An 18,795-nucleotide genomic window follows, 5' to 3' on the forward strand; every position below is an offset into this window, starting at 1 on the left:
ATGCATTGTAGGGTATCCAGCAGCATCCCTGGCCTCTAGCCACTTGATAGCACCAGCAGCATCCCTCCCCAGGTGTGACAACTAAAAATGTCTCTAGACATTGACAAATATCCCCTAGGGATGGGGTGGGGGGCATGGTGACCCCTGTTTAAAAACCACCACCCTAGCCTCTGATACGTGGGTGGAGGTGCTGGGTGTCGATTCCAGGATGTAGCACTTCACTGTTGGCCAGAGAGTCTCCGTAGTTCTTGTTCTCACATTCTCTCTCTCTCTGCCATAGTAATGGGCAAGGTGTGAGACTGTGGCTGCTCCGTCCAGGATGCCCGGGTCCCAGAGGAAGGAGCTGTGTGGCAGAGCTCCCAGCTGACCTTCCATGAATATGTAACATGAGTGAGAAATACCCTTTATTATTATTTTAGGAGTGTTAACTACCACAGCATAACTTAGCTTAGAAAGACTGACCCAGGAAGGAAGTAGGACTCTGAGGAGAGGAAGCTACTGCGAACAAAGGCCAGGTAGGCCGAGTCAAGAGCACGAGTCATTCCCACCTGGGTTCTGGCTCAGCCTTGCTGGCCCCAACTGTGTGACCTTGGGAAGTCAGCCTTTCTAAGCCTCTTTCTTCCTGTCTATAAAATAGGGATAGAAACAGTGCCTACTTCATAGGGAAAGATGAAATGAGCGCATATAAATCTATTAGCATAGTACTTAATGTATCTAGGGGTCAATAGATTGTAGCTGTACTGTTCCTATGCCACACCCTGAAGTTCCTATGTTGACAATGTTTATTTATTTAATTAATTAATTTTTTTTTGAGGAACATTAGCCCTGAGTTAACTTCTGTCAATCCTCCTCTTTTTGCTGAGGAAGGCTGGCCCTGCACTAACATCTGTGCCCATCTTCTTCTACTTTATATGTGGGATGCCTACCACAGCGTGGTGTGCCAAGCAGTGCCATGTCCGCACCTAGGATCCCAACCAGCGAACCTCGGGCCACGAAATCGGAACGTGCTAACTTAACCGCTGCGCCACCGGGCCAGCCCCTGTTGACAATATTTTTAACCTTTAATCTCACGTTTCAACTCTATGATGACAAAGGGCAACCATGACATCTCTTCTTTTTTAAAAAGTGCAATATTCATTGTGTGCTCTAAAATCTGTTCAGAGGAGAGATCTCTGTGTCACAGGTATGCTACGACAGGGAGTGATTTCGCTTACAAGAGCAAACCTCTGTAACTCTGACTCTGCTGCTGAATAAGCTTCCCTTGGGACAGGGGCATGCATACCTACATTCAAACCTAGTCAGTCATTTTATGCGACAGCAGAGGCAAGCATGTGGACAATGATTAAATGTGTTTGTGAAAAGTCTGGAGAGCAAATTAAAAAAACAAAAAAAGATCTCATGTTAAATGTTCTTACCAAAACACAACACACACACACTCACACACACACACACGAAAACAAGCAAAGTTTTGAAGGTTGTGGCGATAGCATCATGAGTGTTTGCTTACGTCCAAACTCACCAAGATGCATGCATAAAAGTGTGTAAGTTTTTATGTATCAATTATACCTCAATAAAGCTAAAAGGAATAAACTTCAAGAAAAAGGAAAGTTAGAAGAGGAATCTATATATTAAAATGTCTTAAAATGTCTTAAAAGACAAATCAACCAAGCCCAATGCATGAAATAAACCTCAAACAAATCATAAAAAGTTAATGATATTTATGGGCAACTGGAATTTGAACACTTACTGGGTACTCAATATTAAGGAATTACTGCTAATTTTTAGGTGTAATGATATTGCAATTACGTTAAAAAATATCCTTATCTTTTAGTAAAAATACTGAAACATTTATAAATGAAAAAAATTGCAGTTTAACATTTTAAAAAAGAAAGAAAGAATAATAAAAATACTCATGTAATAAGAACCATAGATGCTAACACATACATAGCACTTACCACATGCTAGGTACTATTTTAAACATTTGACCTATACACACTCATTTAATCCTCAAAGCATACCTATGAGGTCAATAATATTATTCTCCCATTTTATACATCAGAAAACTGAGGCACAGAGGTTAAGACACTTGTCTAATGGTATAAAGACAGTAAGTAAGTGGCAGAGTTGGGACATGAGCCCTAGGCAGCCTTTCCAACCACACTCCTCTTTCTTCTCCTAATACTATCCTGAATTTAATATTTATCCTTCCAAATAATTTCTTCAAACTTTTATTGTATGTAGGGATCCATAGGCAATATATTAATATCGTTTCCCATGCTCTCAAGCTATATGCAAATGGTTTTGTTTGCAACTTTATTTTGTTCACTCACCATTGTTTAAAAATCTTCTATGCTGATCCCACATGGAACTCTCGCTCACTTAAGTACGCATCCACTGCCCCATTGATGGAGACTAAGGTTGTTTCCTATGACAAACAATGTGGTTATGAGCACAGTGGCTTGATTGAACGTGAGGGATTCTCCCTAGGTTATACCTAGGAGTGGAATTTGCGAGTAGGTAGCTTATGCACATCTTCAAATTTCTAGATATTAACAAAGTAGTCGTATCAGTTTAAACTCCTACTCATAGTGCATATCAGCTCCCTCACTCTGTGTTTTCCTTAACACTTGGTATTGTCAGACTAAAACTTTTCACCAATCTGCTGAGTAGGAAGCAATACCTCCGTTTGGTTTTATTTTGTGGATTTCCCCAATGACTAGTGAGGTGGTGTATCTTTCAGTGTGTTGACTGGCCAGGCAGCTGTTCTTTAAATCCTACTTCAGGTCCTTACTCAACTCCCACGTGCCATTTAAATGCTCATACCTATGTGAACTGTTAGGTACTTGCATCCTGATCACAAGAGTTATCGACGCCTAAGCCACCATTAGGCATCTATTTGAAAATGAGGCTTTATTAGAAATTGAAAAGAATGATCAATGCTGGTGAATAAACAGATGAACAGACACACAGACAAACAAGAATAATGTCTACCACCTACTGAGCTCTCCCATGCAGAGGAACTCCGCTTGGACTTTTACGTTAGTACAATGTCATGTAGTGGGAGAGAAGGGGAGGGTTTTTTCTCCCCATTTGATAGATGAAGAAATGGAGGCTCAAAGAGGAGAAGCAACTCACCTAAGATTTCGGCGAATGAGCAGCAGAGCCAGGGATCAAAGTCAGAGCTGAGCAATTCCAAAGCCCACGCTACTTCTGCCATTTCACACTACTCCACAGCGCCATACAGCTCACCACGCTAACCGCTGCGATCAGGATGGTCCTCACCTGCCTGTACACAGCCACCCTTCTCCCCGTCCTTGCTCTCCTCCACCTCCCACTTGTAAGCCTTTCATCAGGCTGCTCGCCACAGCAGATGCCTCGCAGTAAGCACTCTCATAAATCATTGCATCTGTCAGAGCAACCAAACCAATCTCATTACACAGGCAGCCTGAGTCTCTGTCACCCCACTGCTTCACAGCCCTAAATAAAATGCCAGGGACCGGTCTGATGGGCAGCTCCACAGACGAGGGCTAGAGCTACAAATCTGAGAATATTTTCTTGTGTTCTGTTTCCCTATGACATGGGGCATATTATTTCCTTCCAAACATGCTCCACATAAAAATCTGTACTGCGTTTTCACTGTAAATATAGTGAAGATAGAGCAGCATAAAATGTTTATAATTCCCGTTTCCATCCCAAGTTACTACTCCAGCCTGAACACCCCTCTGATAGATTATTGTTCTGAGGAGAGGACACGAAATTGATTATCCTGATCTCTCTCTAACTCTCAATTTCATGCTGGAACAGAACTCTGAGGCACCAACCTATCAAAAGATATAAATATCCTCAATTACCTAAAAATCAGACTCTCATCATCACTCAGGCTGCACACTCTGTTCATTAGAACCTTGGAACCTGCAGAAACCAGCACCACTTGTCAGCATCCATCTGTAACCTTCAGAGACCCAAATTACACGTCAGACCAGCCGGGACACAAAAAAGACAAGAGAGACGTTATCTGCTTTTGTCCTAAATGGTCCTTTTAGGCGGGTATTCTGGCTCTCTAATGAGCTACATGAGGGCCAGAAGCACAGATTCTCCAAAGAACCTCTGAGCCTCAGCTAGCTGAGAGTAAGAGCTGAGAGGTCTCAAACAATGACACAACAAAGCTGGAAATGGTGCAGCCAGAAAGTGATATGCAGAAGAAAAATGATGAGTGCAGATCAGGGGTTGACAAATCCAGCCCATTGTCTATTTTTCTATAGTCTGTGAAATAAGAATGGCCTTTACATTTTTAAATGATTGAAAAAAGTCAAAAGAAGAAAAGTGTCTAATAAGGTGAAAACTATACGAAGGTCAGATTTCAGTGTCCATAAGTAAAGTTGCCCCACTCGTGCCTTTACGCACTGCCTATGGCGGCTTTCACGCTGCGACAGCAGGGGTGAGCAGTTATGACCATAGGGTGAGTGAGAAGCAGACACCTGAGGGCACACAAAGTCAAAAGTATTTACTATCTGGCCCTTGGCAGAAACAGTTTTCTAATCTCTGCAACAGATGGTTGAAAAGACTGGTATTGTTAGGAATCAGAGCTTGCCACCTCTGACACTTTTCTAAATGCCTCCGCTAAAATGGCACCCAGCGGGAAGAACACAGCCTGCGCTTCCTAAAGGATCCTAGGGGATTTGAAGGTCTCAGAGGGTGGGAGTGAGGAGGTCAGAGTCCGGAGAGCATGAGAGTGCTATCCAGAGAGAAAGACCCAGGTCTGCGCCTTCAAAGCTCCGGTAGATTCTTGTTCTGTGATGTCTTGTCATTTTAAGATCTCAACCCACCAAAAACAAGCACCAGAGAACTGCAGTCTGCCCCCATTGTGTCATTTCTAAGGATGCAATAAACAAGTTTTTCTTGAGATTCCCAATACTTAGGAGACTATAAGCCACATCCTATCTCGCCCAAGTCAGAGGAACTCACCACGTGTGTAACCTGACCAGTTCTCACGCAGTGACACAAAATTTGTATCTCCTGGGAGACAATCTGTTCCCCACTGGACTGTCAGTTAGCTGTTTGCTCGTTTATTTATATCAAGCTTTACTCCAAAAAAACATCTGAGGTGATCAATAGTGACTTGAAATGGAATATATTTAAGAAGACCAGCACAGTTTAAAAGAAGAAAAGCAGACCAGCAGTAATGTTAAGGCTGGTCTTAATTGCCTTAATGTAACTAGAAATATAGGAAAAGCAGGTACGGCTACTTTCCATAAGCATCTTATTGATTTGGCAGCCACAAGCAAAACACTGTGAGAAGTACCATGAAAGACGAAGGAAAATGTGGACGGACGCCTTGCCCTGGAGAGTCCATAATGCACAGTGGTTATGCTCCCACTCCTTGTACAATGTGTGTGCCCACGACACCCAACGTTGCACATAATTCCACTTGGTGACCCTCAGAAGGGATGCTACCCCATAAAGCACAATCATCAAAAGAAAAGGATGGTATGCAAATATTTAGCAAAAAAGATGTTCACTGAGGTGTTTATAATGGCAAGAGACTCTGATGTACTGTTCCATAGTAAGAGAACTGGTTGAGTATCTCCAACAACGCCATCTAACTAGCTAGGAAAGCCCCCTTGTAGAAGAGGACAGATGCTCACGGCAAAGGCCTACATGAAAAATAAGTAGGACACAAAATATACACAGAACAATCTCCTTTTTGTAAAAGAAAAGTGTTTGAGTTTAGAGAAAGCATTCAGAGGATTTAATAAACATAAAATAATAATAATGGCTTAAATTTACTGAATACCTACTACGGACCATGTTCTGATCTAAATTCTTTACATGTAGCATTTACTCTTCACAACCACCCTATGAGGCAGATGCTTCTTCATTTCCATTTTACAGACGAGGAAACCCAAGCACAGACACATCAGTGACTCACCGGAGGTCCCACGGTTTGTAAGCCAGGATTTGAACGCAGGCAGGCTGCTCCTGAGACCAGGCTTTTAGCTGCCACATTTTCAAAACAGCTACAGCAATTATATCTAGGTGGGAGAATGACGAGACAACAGGCAAGTGCTGTGCTATTGAAGTTCAATATGTCCTTCCTCAATGCTTCCTCTGCACATAATTCCTCCCAGTTCATGATCACACCAAGGTTCCAGCCTGGCCTGTGAAACACAGGCAGATGCTGCCCTGAGTCCACAAGTAGCCCTGTGTGGATCTTCCACTCCAAGCAGGCTAGGAGCCTACCAGGAACATCCTTCAGTACTTGACTCTTTCTAAGACCTGAGACTCTGCTTCATTGTGGTAGTAACTGTCTCAGCTCTGGTGTAAATACTCAAGATAATCCAGTACATTAAGGAGGGGAAAGAGATGGCAAAGGACTCTTGGCAACAATCAAGATTCTTGGGACATCAGCCTTCCTCAGCGGGTCCTCTGGTGCACACAGCATCACCTCTCCAATTTCTGGAAAGTCTTTGTCCTTCAGGTCTAGTAACTGCAACTTCTGATTCCATAACTTCAGGACCAGCCTGTTTGATAATCCCAATTCTGGCTTTATGATCTGTTCACGTCCATGTTCCTTTTCATCAGTGGGGCATATTCCTCTGTGGTTACTTAAGTGTCACTATGCTACAAAGTTGGCTTCTACAAAGTTGACAACTGCAGGATAGAAATCCTCCAAGTTAAAGGGACCCTGATGAGATATACCACTAGCCCCTGTTCTAGGAACACGATATTCCTTCTCTACGACACTTGGCAAGGAGAAAGTAACCAGTGTCTTAGCCACAGAGGCCTTGTCATCCTTGTTTGTAACAGATTTTCCAGCTCTTGGCTTCCCCCCAATTAGAGAAATGGTTCACACGGGGATAACAACTGGATGGGTCATGGAAAAGCCCACTATCTCAGCTTCCAGAATCAAAGACTGCCTAACCCTCCTTCCCCCTTCATCCCACCTCAGGGAAGCTGACAGAGAGGAGGATGGACTTCAAGGAAAGGTCTCAGATTGGAGACTTTATTTTTCCACTTAAAAACTGTGTGACCTGAAGAATGATGTTTTCCTCCTCTGAGGGCTCCTCTCCCTCTATAAATCGGAACTAATGGAGAACAAAAACTTCCCTATAGGTTTCATGGTGTCAAAAGGATCAAATGAGACCATATATGTCAATGTGATTTTTAAGTCATGAGGTTTTTCTCTAAAACTTAGGAATTTTTATTGTAATTCTTAGAAATTCAGCTCCCATATAAATGAGTCATTGGATTACCTACCACAAAATGCCCAAGAATCCAATTAGAAATAACAATTTCACAGGCAAAAATAAAACGAAACAAAAGAGTAGACCCTCTCTAAGCCAATCGAGAGGTTAGAAATGGTACAAAACCACCACAGTCAAAAATCTGGGCTTTGAAGTCAGCCAGAATCAGTCTGGATTCATCCCCTGCTACTAGCTGGAGATACAGCCTAGAGAAGCAAAGTAACTGATCAAAGTCTCGATTTCTTTCTCTGTAAAAGGGATGTATTAATAGAATATCACATAGGATTGTGGTGAGGATTATATAAGACACAGTTCTGTAAACCCTTTGCATACTAATAAATGATAGCTACCAGGTGGCTCTGGGGAATGGAAAGAAGAAAGCCACAAAAAATGCTGTCTGCAGCAAAACCAGGCAGCCTCAGCAAAAATGGGCGGTGTGTTCAGTTTCGGGGCTGACAAAGACAGACTGGAGATGTGTGCAACAAGAACAGGCTCACTTCCTGGAGCTTCCTGTGCGGCACATATGAACCCATCACTTCTGATAGTTCGGAATCATAAATGTTTAACAGAGGTGAACCTGTTTATAGCTCTGGGGTTCCCCTTCCCATCTGATGCCTTGTATGGTATGTGCTATTTGCACAACTAATATTCAGGTTCACACAGATTCAGTGGTACTGGTTTTTGAAATACTGAAATACTTTACTACTATTTGGCACTTAGTATGAGCTATTAAAACTACAAGTCACTGGATGCCATTGCACAGCAGTGGCCCTGGATATGGACAGGTCTGGCAGCTGCTCAACAGACCACAGGGGCAGAGGCCTGGGTGTGGACAGCATCCACCAATGGCTCCAGAGGAGGTCAGCACTGGCAGGCACAGGCCGCAGAGCAGGTGGTGCCAGACCTGCCAAGTGATGCAGGCTTTGAGGATTCGAACCACGTAGGAAGCCCTGGCATCCAAGTGCATCACAGCCCTGACAAGTCAACAGCAAGCTCGGCCCTTCTCCAGCTGGGATAAGGTGCCAGGGCCCTTATGACAGTCACTTTAATGGGGAAGTTGCTGGAAAGATCCGATGCCATTGCCTACATCTCAGAAATAGGAATCATTTAGCTAATGACAAGGACACTCCAGAGAAGTCCAAATTAACCAAAAAAATGGAAATTAGAATGATAAATAATCTGTGCTATAAATAGTATCACCTGGTAAACAGTTATATGTGCATGTGCATATTTGTTTCGAGAATAAAGGGGGGCTATACTTTACATTATATATATTTATAATACATATATATAAAATTGTATTATCATGCCAGTTCTTAAATATTTTATTATCACTCCTGATACCCTCAAATTAGTATGGAAGTATTTTCGTGCCCACTCCTCTGGATTTTGATGGGAGGCGCAGCCCCAGCTTCCTGAGCTATGTGGCCACAGGAGAAGCACAGACTCAGGGCGTCAAAGAGCATAAAACAGGGGAATGAATTAGATGATCCCCTCAGTCCCATCCAGTCCTGAGGTTCTCTGACACTATCATCATTGTAAAAGGCCATCTACTAAACGTGTACTTTAGGCAAGGCCCTCTGCTGAGCAGTTTCCATCAAGTCCGGCATTAGACCCTCGCACGAAGCCCAGTGTCAGGTCGCAGTCCACTGCGGAAGCTGAGGCTTTGGTGAAGATCAGTAACAGTCATGGCAGAATGAGATTGGACCAAGGTTTGGCTGGATCCAAAGACTCTGCTCTTCTCCACCTCCCCATCCTGCCTTCTTTCATGAGGGGCCTTGTCTCTCATCTCACTTTGCACATTCATCCCAGGATTCAGAGCAGTCTGACTTGTATTAGAATTATTTGTGAATGGGTCTGCCCCTGCTCCCACCTCAACCCCAGAGAGTCTGGGTCTTCAATAACAGGGACTACGTTTCGTAATTCTTCACAGCCCCCTAAAATCTTAGCACAGCACCTGGCACAGAGAAAGCACTCAATAAATGTATGTAAAACTGGGCTGCTGCAGAATGCAAGAGTCAGAGAGAAGACGGCAAGGATGGCCAGGAAGATCAAACAGATCAACCTTGACAGAGACCTGGGCTTTGCCTAACGGTAGGCACCAGATGCTTTCACTGTCTCCTCACCTTTCTCTGAATTTCTGATTGCAGCACTGTATCTTCCACCACCCACTGAGTATGCTTGCCTAAGATGGGGATTTCATGAAATCCAACAAGAACTTTATCATACACAAGACTAATCAACAAGAACTTTATCGTCGACAAGACTAATACTTGATGAGAAGACCAGGGAGAAATTTTTATCTTCAGACAGATAAGAGGAGCTAATTAAGTAAACCACTAGCTCCTCTCTCCCAAAGGATCGAAGATGTAAAAGAAAAAAGAATAAGAGTGGAAAGAATAAGAAATGCCATCAAAGTGAAGACCACATTGACACCAAAACTGACTCTGTATCTTAAAGGCAAAAGGCACAGCTGCTACTAACGGGTTCTGAGTGCTGGGGAAATTCCAGCTGAACAGATCTAACACATTCTATTCCTTCATGGGTCATTGGAATCAGGCCATAGTTGCCAATCTAAATTCTACCCAGTAAACTCTTGTATAAAACAATATATCAATATTGCTTAATTTGATTCAACAAATATTTTAAGTACTTACAGTATGCCGGGGAAACAGATCTATGTAAGAGATCTTTACTCTCCAACACTTGGGCCAAATAAAGAAGTTCATCGTCATGAAATAATAATGATGGAATCTATTTAGCGAGATGAGAACCCCCAATGGAACTCTGAAGGAAATTCAAAAGGTTCTGCCCACCACATGGCCCCTCAACACCAGGAAGCGAGGGATCATCAAAATTTTTCCTCCCTTCTCTAACCAAAAGGTCAGGGCCTAAATTGGATTAAAGAGACTATGACATTTCCCTCTAATGACCAGCCTTGTTGCCTGGAAGAGAGAAAACGTCCTCACTGTTATCTGACTCTGTGCATGATAAAGGACAGAGATAGCAAGGACCGATGGCCTCCTCAAAGAATACTGCAAAGAAAAAACCAATCAAAAATCTTCTTTTCACCATTTCAGTTCCATCTAATGTGGAGGGGAGGCAAGAGAGGCCTCAAAGGGTGACTGGGAGAACTCTACCAGCGCTCCCAAATAGCCCTCGCACGCACAGCATCTCAGGAAAGCGCTGGCTTTGCCAGGCAAATGCAGCCCCAAGAAGAGTTTCTCAACTCCTTTTCCTGCCAAGAAGACTGTCTTCTCTGAGCTGCTCCTAGACAGAAATTCTGGAGCTGCCACTGCAAGCAGACCTCTTAGAGAAAGATCCAGTCATTGCTCTCCAGAGGAGCAGCAACTACTGTGGACAGATATTGCTTGTCGTTTACAGGATGCAGGTCAATGTATACATATTGTATACTACACACAACACACACCTATGCTACACATACGCCAAAGGAGCCTCACCACAAGCTAAGCAGTATGCTAGGAACACACAGAATCCCACGCAATAAAACCGAAAGATAGCTTTCCTCTTACTTTTCAGATGAGGCAATTGTGTCTCAAAGAGGAGATTCGTTCACACAGAGTTACTTGGCTAGGATACACAAATGTCTGTGTGATGCCGAGACCCACACTCTTCTCACTCCCTAAGGCACAGCCAGATTCATACAGCCACAGAGATGGGGGTCCTGCTCAAACCGTGAGAGGAAGCAACCCAGACTCATAGTGTTTCAATACTCAATGGGGCGTTAGCAACATATTCCCACGTCTCAGGCAGATACACCAGGAAATTAAAATTATTTTCCCCAATCATTGCTATCATTAACTTTTTAAAAAAAAAACAGCTCTACCAACATATATAAAATTGACATACAATAAACTGCACGTATTTAAAATGCAACATTTGATAAGTTTTGACATATATATGTGTGGGTATACACACATACACCTTTAACTCCAGAGCCTGTGTCCCTCTTGCCATACCATTGAACAGAGCCCAGACTGGGAGAAGACAGACATATGAATCACCACAAAATACCATCCTTGGTCCCACAGGGCTGTCTGCCTTGCCGGGGCCATTCTCTGCAAAGCTGTGTCCTGTGTTGAGAAGTAAGAGCCAGGCTCAATTCCTTGGGACAAGACAGAGTGCAAACTCCATACAGAACCACATATCACAGAGCCCAAGGGAGGGACCAACCAACATGCAGGAAAGAATCCCGGGATTCTAGAGCTGGGAGTACAGCTGATCGAGAGATCTGCATTCATATGTGTGTGTGTGTGTGTGTGTGTGTGTGTGTGCATGGTTGTGAGGTGGAGGGGAGAGGAAGGAAAAGAGATTCAAAGCAGAGATGTGAATTCTGGTCTCTACTTTAAAAAAAGGTTTTCCTTCAGATTTAAACATGTATATTATGTACGTACATATGGTATATATGCTATGTTTCATTATATCATATTTTGTTATATAACATTATATAATACATATTTTGTTATGTAATAACATAACAAACATAGGTCATTCCTATTCCATATGGAAAATTTGGGCACATCTAAAGCCATATGTCAAAAGCATTGGAAAGAAAGAAAATGGCTGAGAAAAGAGGATGGGACTGGGGATGAAGGGAAAAAAAAAAAAAAGAAAACCTAGAATAAAACCAGAGAGGGGCCTTGTGCAGTGTAAAGACCACACGCAATAGGATTAACTCGCTTCTCTGCACCCGAGGTCCATGAAAACTAAAGGCAATGGAATTAAAGCCGAGAAGAAAATAAAACAAGAAAAAAAACAAGCAAGGGTAACCACAGTTAACATTTTGGAGAACTGTATATCCTTGCCTTTTTAGTTCTGCATTTTTGCATGCATGCACACACATGTATTGTGTGTTCTGTGCACATGTACACAGAAATAAGATCATACTATGTACAGCTTGGATCTGCCATTCTTTCAACTTGACACTGAAAAGCAGCTTTCCAGGTCAGTAGTAGTTTTCCTCTAACATCTCACCTAGAGCTGCACCATAATTGCTAACTGCTTTTCTCTTGCTCACACTCACCAAGTATTATTGCATATACATGCATGTAAAGTGAACAGGAGCTCAGAGGTGGTTATTTCCAGCTTATGGAGAGCGATGCAGGTTGCTAGAAGTAGGAAAGAGGAAGGATTTATGGGAGAGGTGGTGTTTGAATTGCAATTTGGATAGAAATGGGCTGAAGAGCATCTCAGGCTGGGGGAGAAAAGAAAGCAATGGCCAAGAGACTACCACATCAGGGACATACAGAAAAAGGAAAAGGATCACAACCAAGCACCAGCTGTAACTGTACCAGGGACCATGCTAAGAGCACTGAGATGGTCTTACAGTTTCCACCAACCAGAAGAGGCAGGAGGAGAATGCTGTGTTAGAGAGGGAGGGAGGCAGGCTGGGAAGATGAGCGGACTTCAGATCCCAGAAGGCCTGAAGGTCAAGCCAAAGAGTAAGAACTTGTACTTGCTCTCTGCATAACTGCTTGCAGGATTTGGTCCTCACACTGGCATAACAAATGACAAAAAAAAAATGGTTGTCAACAGATTTCCAAGAAGCTGTTCACAGAGCAGATTAATATTGCCTCCGACAAGTGGACTTCCCCAGAGATAGCACACCCTTTAGGGCGCATTTTCAAAAGCCAGACTTCCATACGAGGGCACCTGAAGAAATTCCAAGGCAGTACTTTCAGCCTCTAATTATCAGATAAACGCACTCGTAGGAACCTCGGAGAGGCAGTCTCAGTAGTAAGCCGTGCCAAGCATAAAACGCTCAGCGAGGCTAAGCAAACTCAGAGCAGACACATGTCTAAGAGCTAACCGAACAGGGAAGGCAGAAACACTCTGAAGGTGAATCCTGGGACGAAGAAAAAGCAAAAAACCAACCAGCACCAACAAAACCCACAGCAGGCATTTGGAGGAAAATCTGCTACCTAAGTGCGAAGAGAACCTGTGCCTCCTCAATTGCCCTGGTCTCAAGGACAAAGCTTCCTGCAGGCAATTGGCTTATGGAGACATTCTCATAAAGGTCTGACCACTACCCTCTCTCGTGGGAAAACCAAACACAGAGGAAACTCAGTCAAGTCAGTGACAGCGGTTGACTTCGGAGCTTGGCCAGACTTGGGAGAACATCCAGGTGTGGACCGGGCGCACAGCAGACATGGCTGAATCTCAAGGGCGCACTCTTTCCTGCTGGGTAGGAGGTTGGTTCCTAGCCTCTCTTCAGACACCCTCCACTCAAAAAATGATCCTCCATGTGTGACTTGTCCCTAAGAGTCTCACCTCAATAACACGCACTCCCAGAGAACCAGGAAAAGAAAAGAACATTTGGAACCAGCACGATGTGACTGAAAGCACCTAGGCTTTGCAAACAAGCAGACCCGGATTGACTGCACTGACACTCCTTCCTTACTACCCGTGTAACAGTGGGCAGGCTAATTCATCTCTCTAAGCCTCAGTTTCCTCGAGTGTAGGATGGGGGCAGATAATATCTTCCTTCAATGTATGAGATGCGGTTTAAGTGAGATAATGACAGATAAGCATCTGTCACCTAGAAGGCTATCATAAACAGTATTTGCCTATGCATCCTATCTTCTTATTCCCATAGGGAAAGTGAAGGAGCTCCTCCTGGACAACAACCATGAGAAAGAGAAAGAAGCAGGCACTTCGGAGTGGTCTGCATCTCGGAAATGCCATCAATTCAGTGGGAAGGCCACTTACCATCTGTATAACCTTTATGCAGCGAGAAAGCCTGCCATACCTTCCTCATGGAATCATCACAAAGATTAAATCCACTATCTGTGAAAGCAAACTATCTGTTACAATGACAACTTAGTAAACGGTAACTTCAAGTGGAGGTGTATGTGGTGGCACTGAATTAACTAGAACATTGCTCACAATGGGTCACCAACTGGGACTCTGAAATCCTTTCCTTGTCTAGAGATTTTATCGTATGGGGATTTGAACTGCACAGAGATCAGATATGCAGGAAATGGTCCTTGGATGGAAATCCTCACATGTGGGCCCATGCTGCCTGGGGTGGGCTTACTAAGCAAAGAAAGGGGGTCCCTCCCTGGCTCCCATGTTAACTAGCTGCTCTGCTATCTTTCTGGCTTAATTATGATCCAATAATCCTGACAAGACTGGCTGGGCTTCACTGTAAATCATGACAGTGGAAATCCTAAAATAAAAGCAAGATTAATGTTATGACCTCAATCTTGGCATGAGGGCCCATTAATTGGAAATCATGGACTTAATTGAATTCTGGGCATAGCACTGCCAGCTGGATTAAATTTTCCGAGACCTGTTTCTTCACCCACAGGAAGATAAGCAAAACGCGTCAACAACACCTAAGCCAAACATCGGGTGTTGCTGAGGAGACAGGTAATTGATTATTTCCCTGGCATACTAGTTACTCAACCATCAGAAGAGTCTGCAGTTACACTTGGGAGGGGCCCTCACCATCATTTCAGCCACCTTCCCTGTCCTCCACATGCTCAAGGGTGCTATGTAACCTCTCTGAACCCCAGTTTTGAGATAATAATTGTTAACTGAAATACGTATATTTACACAAATACACACACACAAGAAATACCCAACAAGAATTAGCCATTATCATCATCCCCTGTTCACCATCATCCACTATTGTAAGGGGCCTGGAGAGGGAAGAGGAACAGAAAAGAGCTGTTTGGCTCCTCTTCTGCAGGCTGCAGAAATGACACCACAAAGGGCACAGATCGATGTTCACCCGGGGCCTCCCTGAGGTCAAGGCAGCTTGGGGTCCTGCTGGTATGTGGCAGATGCAGACTCAAGTATGTCTCTTCTGTTTCCTGCAGTCTGGTCTTTGTGGGTCCATCTGATCTTGGGACATGGATTTGCAGGCATGAATCCTCATCCAACACTGAGAGATGGCTTTACAGTCTCCCCTACAGAAGAGGAAGGAGGGACTCTGAGATGGTGAGCAATGTGTCCAAGGCATCGCCATGGAGTGCACTGGAACCAGGCTACCATGCTGTTTCCTCAGTGAACTGGGAGGACAGAGAGCGTGTGTTAGAGAGGGAGGGAGGTGGGACTCTGAAGGTGAGTGGTCCTCAAAGGCCAAAGGCTTGAACGTCAAACTAACCTTCAAAGGAGTACCCAGAACAATTCAGAATGACGGGGAGGCATGTGGAAGCTGAAACAAGACAAGATTAATTGAGAATGAGCAAGAAGAACTCAGTGAGAACAGAGACAGTGTTTAATTTCTATCTGTGCCAAGTGCCCAGCAGGATGCCTCACAGGGTAAACAGTCCAAAATCGGATACTGACCTCGACTGAATTATATCTGTGAAGAAACCAAGAGCTCCATCTCAGTCTTAACCCAATTGCAATGGCACTGAGGTGCTGCTACGTAATAATGCCATAGCTGTCATTTATTCATCACCTCTGATGGCTGGGAACAGGGACTACAAGCTTTATATCCATCAGTTCATTTAATCCTCACGGTCATGCTGCCAGCTAAGCTTTACTATCCCCTTTGGCAGAGGAGCAAACTGAGGACCCAAGACACAAACACGCTCACACAGCCGGGGTCCTTCTCAGGCCACTCTCCCTCTAAAGCCATGTTCTCCTCGTGGCATTTTGCTGCTTCCTGTACATGGGTTAAAAGCTAAGATACAAAGGGAAGCAGTCAAACCGGAAAGCAGTGCTGGAGAAGAGAGGAGCCCGCGCTGGCTGGGCATCTGCTCTGTTATGATCTAAGGGGATTTGTAAGTCCAGATGCTCAGGAGGGAAAAACCGCTAAGGAATGAACACTATCTTCTGCGGCTTTAACAGGAAGAGAAGAGCTAAGGGCCAGCCACACTCATGGTCCCTCAGGCAGACTTGGTGGTCACACAAAGGATGTTGGCAGCAGCCTAAGAAGTTCTTTCCTTAAATGTGGAATCTAAAAAAGCCAAAGTTGTAAAAACAGAGAGTAAAACGGCGGTTGCCGAGGGCTGGTGGGTCGGGGGATAGGAGAGATGCTGTTTTAGAGGACAAACTTGGCTAATAAGTGATAAATAAGTCCTGGAGACGTAATGCACAGTACAGTGAACATAGACAACAACAATGTATTATAATCATCAAATGTGCTAAGAGACTAGATCTTAATGATTCCGACCACTAAAAAGAAATAATGTAACATGACAGAGGTGCTAATTACCTCTACAATGGCAATCATATTACAATATCTAAATGTATCAAATTAGAATGCTGTACACCTTAAAGTTACACAATACTGTGTGTCAAATACACTTCAATTTAAAAAGAAGATGCTCTTTCCTAAGTGAGCCTCTTCTTGCTGCCCAGTGCCACCCACCCTACAGGCACACAGTCTTCAGGGGTAGCAGCTGCTCAGACTTTGATGCTCATGTGCACCAGCCACACGCACAGCATTCCAGCGACAGCAGCAGAGCACCAGAGAGGGGAAAGGGCAGGAGCTCAGAGAGCCAACCTGCGAACACATTCTCTGTCCTTCCCAAACAACCATCTACAGCCTTTGCAGACCTGCCCGTTGTCAAGTCCCTTTGAGGTATAAAAGCACATTAGCGCTGACAAGCCCAGGGTCACAGGCTTCTTTGAGAAGGCCATGGCTGAGAGAGCTGACAAGTCATTAGCAGTGTCTGGTCTTCCTTGGTGCCTTTAGAGCCCAGATAACATGAGCAGAGCTCACTGGCTCTGGGATTCAAAGACAGGCACCAACGACCACCAGAAGGGGCTCAGTGAAGGAGGAGCAAGATGAGAGGTGGAACTCAGGTGGCCTTCCATCGCGAGCAGTGTCTCCTCTGCAAAACCCAAAGAAGGGTATCCAAGTGGGTTGGCAGGTACATTTTAAAGGTTTGGTTTCCTTCTTTACAAGAGGAAACGGGGCTACAGCTAGCTTGGACGGAACATTTGCATGTATTAGAAAAGGGTAATCCAGCCCTTCAGTATCTGTTCTCAGGCCCCACTCAACCCCTCGAACAAGCCTGTCTGTGTATAGCGTAACTGTACAAGCACAGGTGGCGCCTGGGGGAAAGTGATCTTCACCAGGCTCCCCCTATATGCCGGGTGAAAGTGAGGCGCTTCACACACACGCCTCATTCCACCTTACAAGGACTCTGCAAAAAACGCCCAGTTGGTCCCACATCACAGGTGCTGAAATAAGGCTCTGAAAGATTACATGACCTGCCCAAGCTAAGAGGCCTGGTGAGCAGGGGTACCAGGGGCTCCCACGATTAAACATCAAGACTGGCTCCAGAAGCCTAGGTGCCCAGCTACTGCATCCAGAGAGACCAGGCGTCCGTTTAAAAATACAGATTTCCATATTTTTTTCTGAATCAGAATGTCTGAGGGTGGGGTCCAAAGTCTGCATCTTTCAACACCCCTCAGGAGACTGTGATAAACCGGGAAGTGTAAGAACACAGCACAGCCCCATGCCATACTTCCTCACTGAGGCTAAGCAGCCTCAAATGAAGACGGCCGGGGGGATAGATAAGAAGGAGAGGGAGAGAGAGGAGCCACCATTTATTGAGCACTTTCTATCTGTCAGGGGCTTCACATATGCTAGCACATTTAATCCTTCAGCAATCTGCTGAGGGGGATACTGTCATGCCCATTTTACAGAGGAGGAAATCGATGCTCCTTAAAGTTGAATCACTGGAGAAAGGTCCTTCTGGAAGGCAAGCTGGGTGGGTCAGACCAGACTAACAAACAGCAGGTCAGAGCAGGACCCAGGTCTGGGCTCTACATCCCACATCCTTCACCGTCACAGTCTTCCTTGCCCCCATCTGACGGAGAGAAGAGCAGAGCTCCCAGGGCGATCGCCAACAGTGCCTGTGTGGACGTGCCTCTGAGAGAGCCCCAAGAAGACCCCGTCCAGGACAAATCAGGCAGCAGGAATGGTGACATCCTGGGGCCGCCCAACTCTTCCCTCAGCAGCCGCTGTAGTCGCTGTGCTTTCCATAGGAGTGGAAGCCTGGATTCGCCGGGGACAGCGGGGGAAACAAGAGTAGAGCGTCTCCCTCTTGCCCACACTCTTCCACATTGGAGTCCACTCCCTCCCAGGCACCAGTCCAGGCATCGTCTGACCCCTGAGGGGAACCAAAGCAGTCCAGGTCCCAAATACCAGTGTCCTCTTAAGCGAACAGCTTTCCCTCTCTGGGCAAGGCTCTTCCTCTGTAAAATGAGGCAGTGGAAGGAGCTGCTCTCCAACGTCTCCTAACACTGGGTGACGCCACGATTCACAGACTCTGTAAAGCGTGAGTGCTGAGTTGTGACAGATGCAGGCTTCTACAGGGCAAGGTACTGGTAGGAGCTGGAGGTGAAGTTTCAACGGTCACTGAGAGCAGCACGGGTCCAACAAAAGCATCAAACTCCATCACGGCCTCGGTTTTCGATCTCTGTCTGGGAAGCCCTGGTGAGGGCTGTCACATCGTAGGCTGGCCAGCTGCAAGTTCCTTCTGCCCTTTTCCCTGCACTTGGCATTAATCTCCAGCTGACTCACCACTCCCTGGTTGCTCTTTTTTGCAACCTTTAAACACCT

The 18,795-nt window shown here is 44.9% G+C and overlaps 1 protein-coding gene across 18 annotated transcripts in view; it reads right to left on the reverse strand.

Annotated features, from left to right (window-relative positions):
* The window catches only part of DNAJC6 (DnaJ heat shock protein family (Hsp40) member C6), a 135,162-nt gene that overhangs the window by 45,863 nt on the left and 70,504 nt on the right, over positions 1-18,795 (reverse strand). For 2 of the 18 annotated variants that reach the window (XM_070268900.1, XM_070268901.1), the window contains exon 2: positions 2,331-2,425. The exons of 13 other annotated variants lie outside the window; for them this stretch is intronic. In XM_070268900.1, the coding sequence (XP_070125001.1) occupies positions 2,331-2,364 (34 nt within the window). In that variant the 5' untranslated portion in view covers positions 2,365-2,425. Of the gene's footprint in view, positions 1-2,330; positions 2,426-3,135; positions 3,407-14,885; positions 15,179-18,795 lie in introns of those variants that run through there. 3 more of the 18 variants (XM_070268903.1, XM_070268902.1, XM_014740190.3) reach the window with 3 other exon arrangements.

This window comes from Equus caballus, chromosome 5, assembly GCF_041296265.1.
Source record: "Equus caballus isolate H_3958 breed thoroughbred chromosome 5, TB-T2T, whole genome shotgun sequence".
NCBI lineage: Eukaryota > Metazoa > Chordata > Mammalia > Perissodactyla > Equidae > Equus > Equus caballus.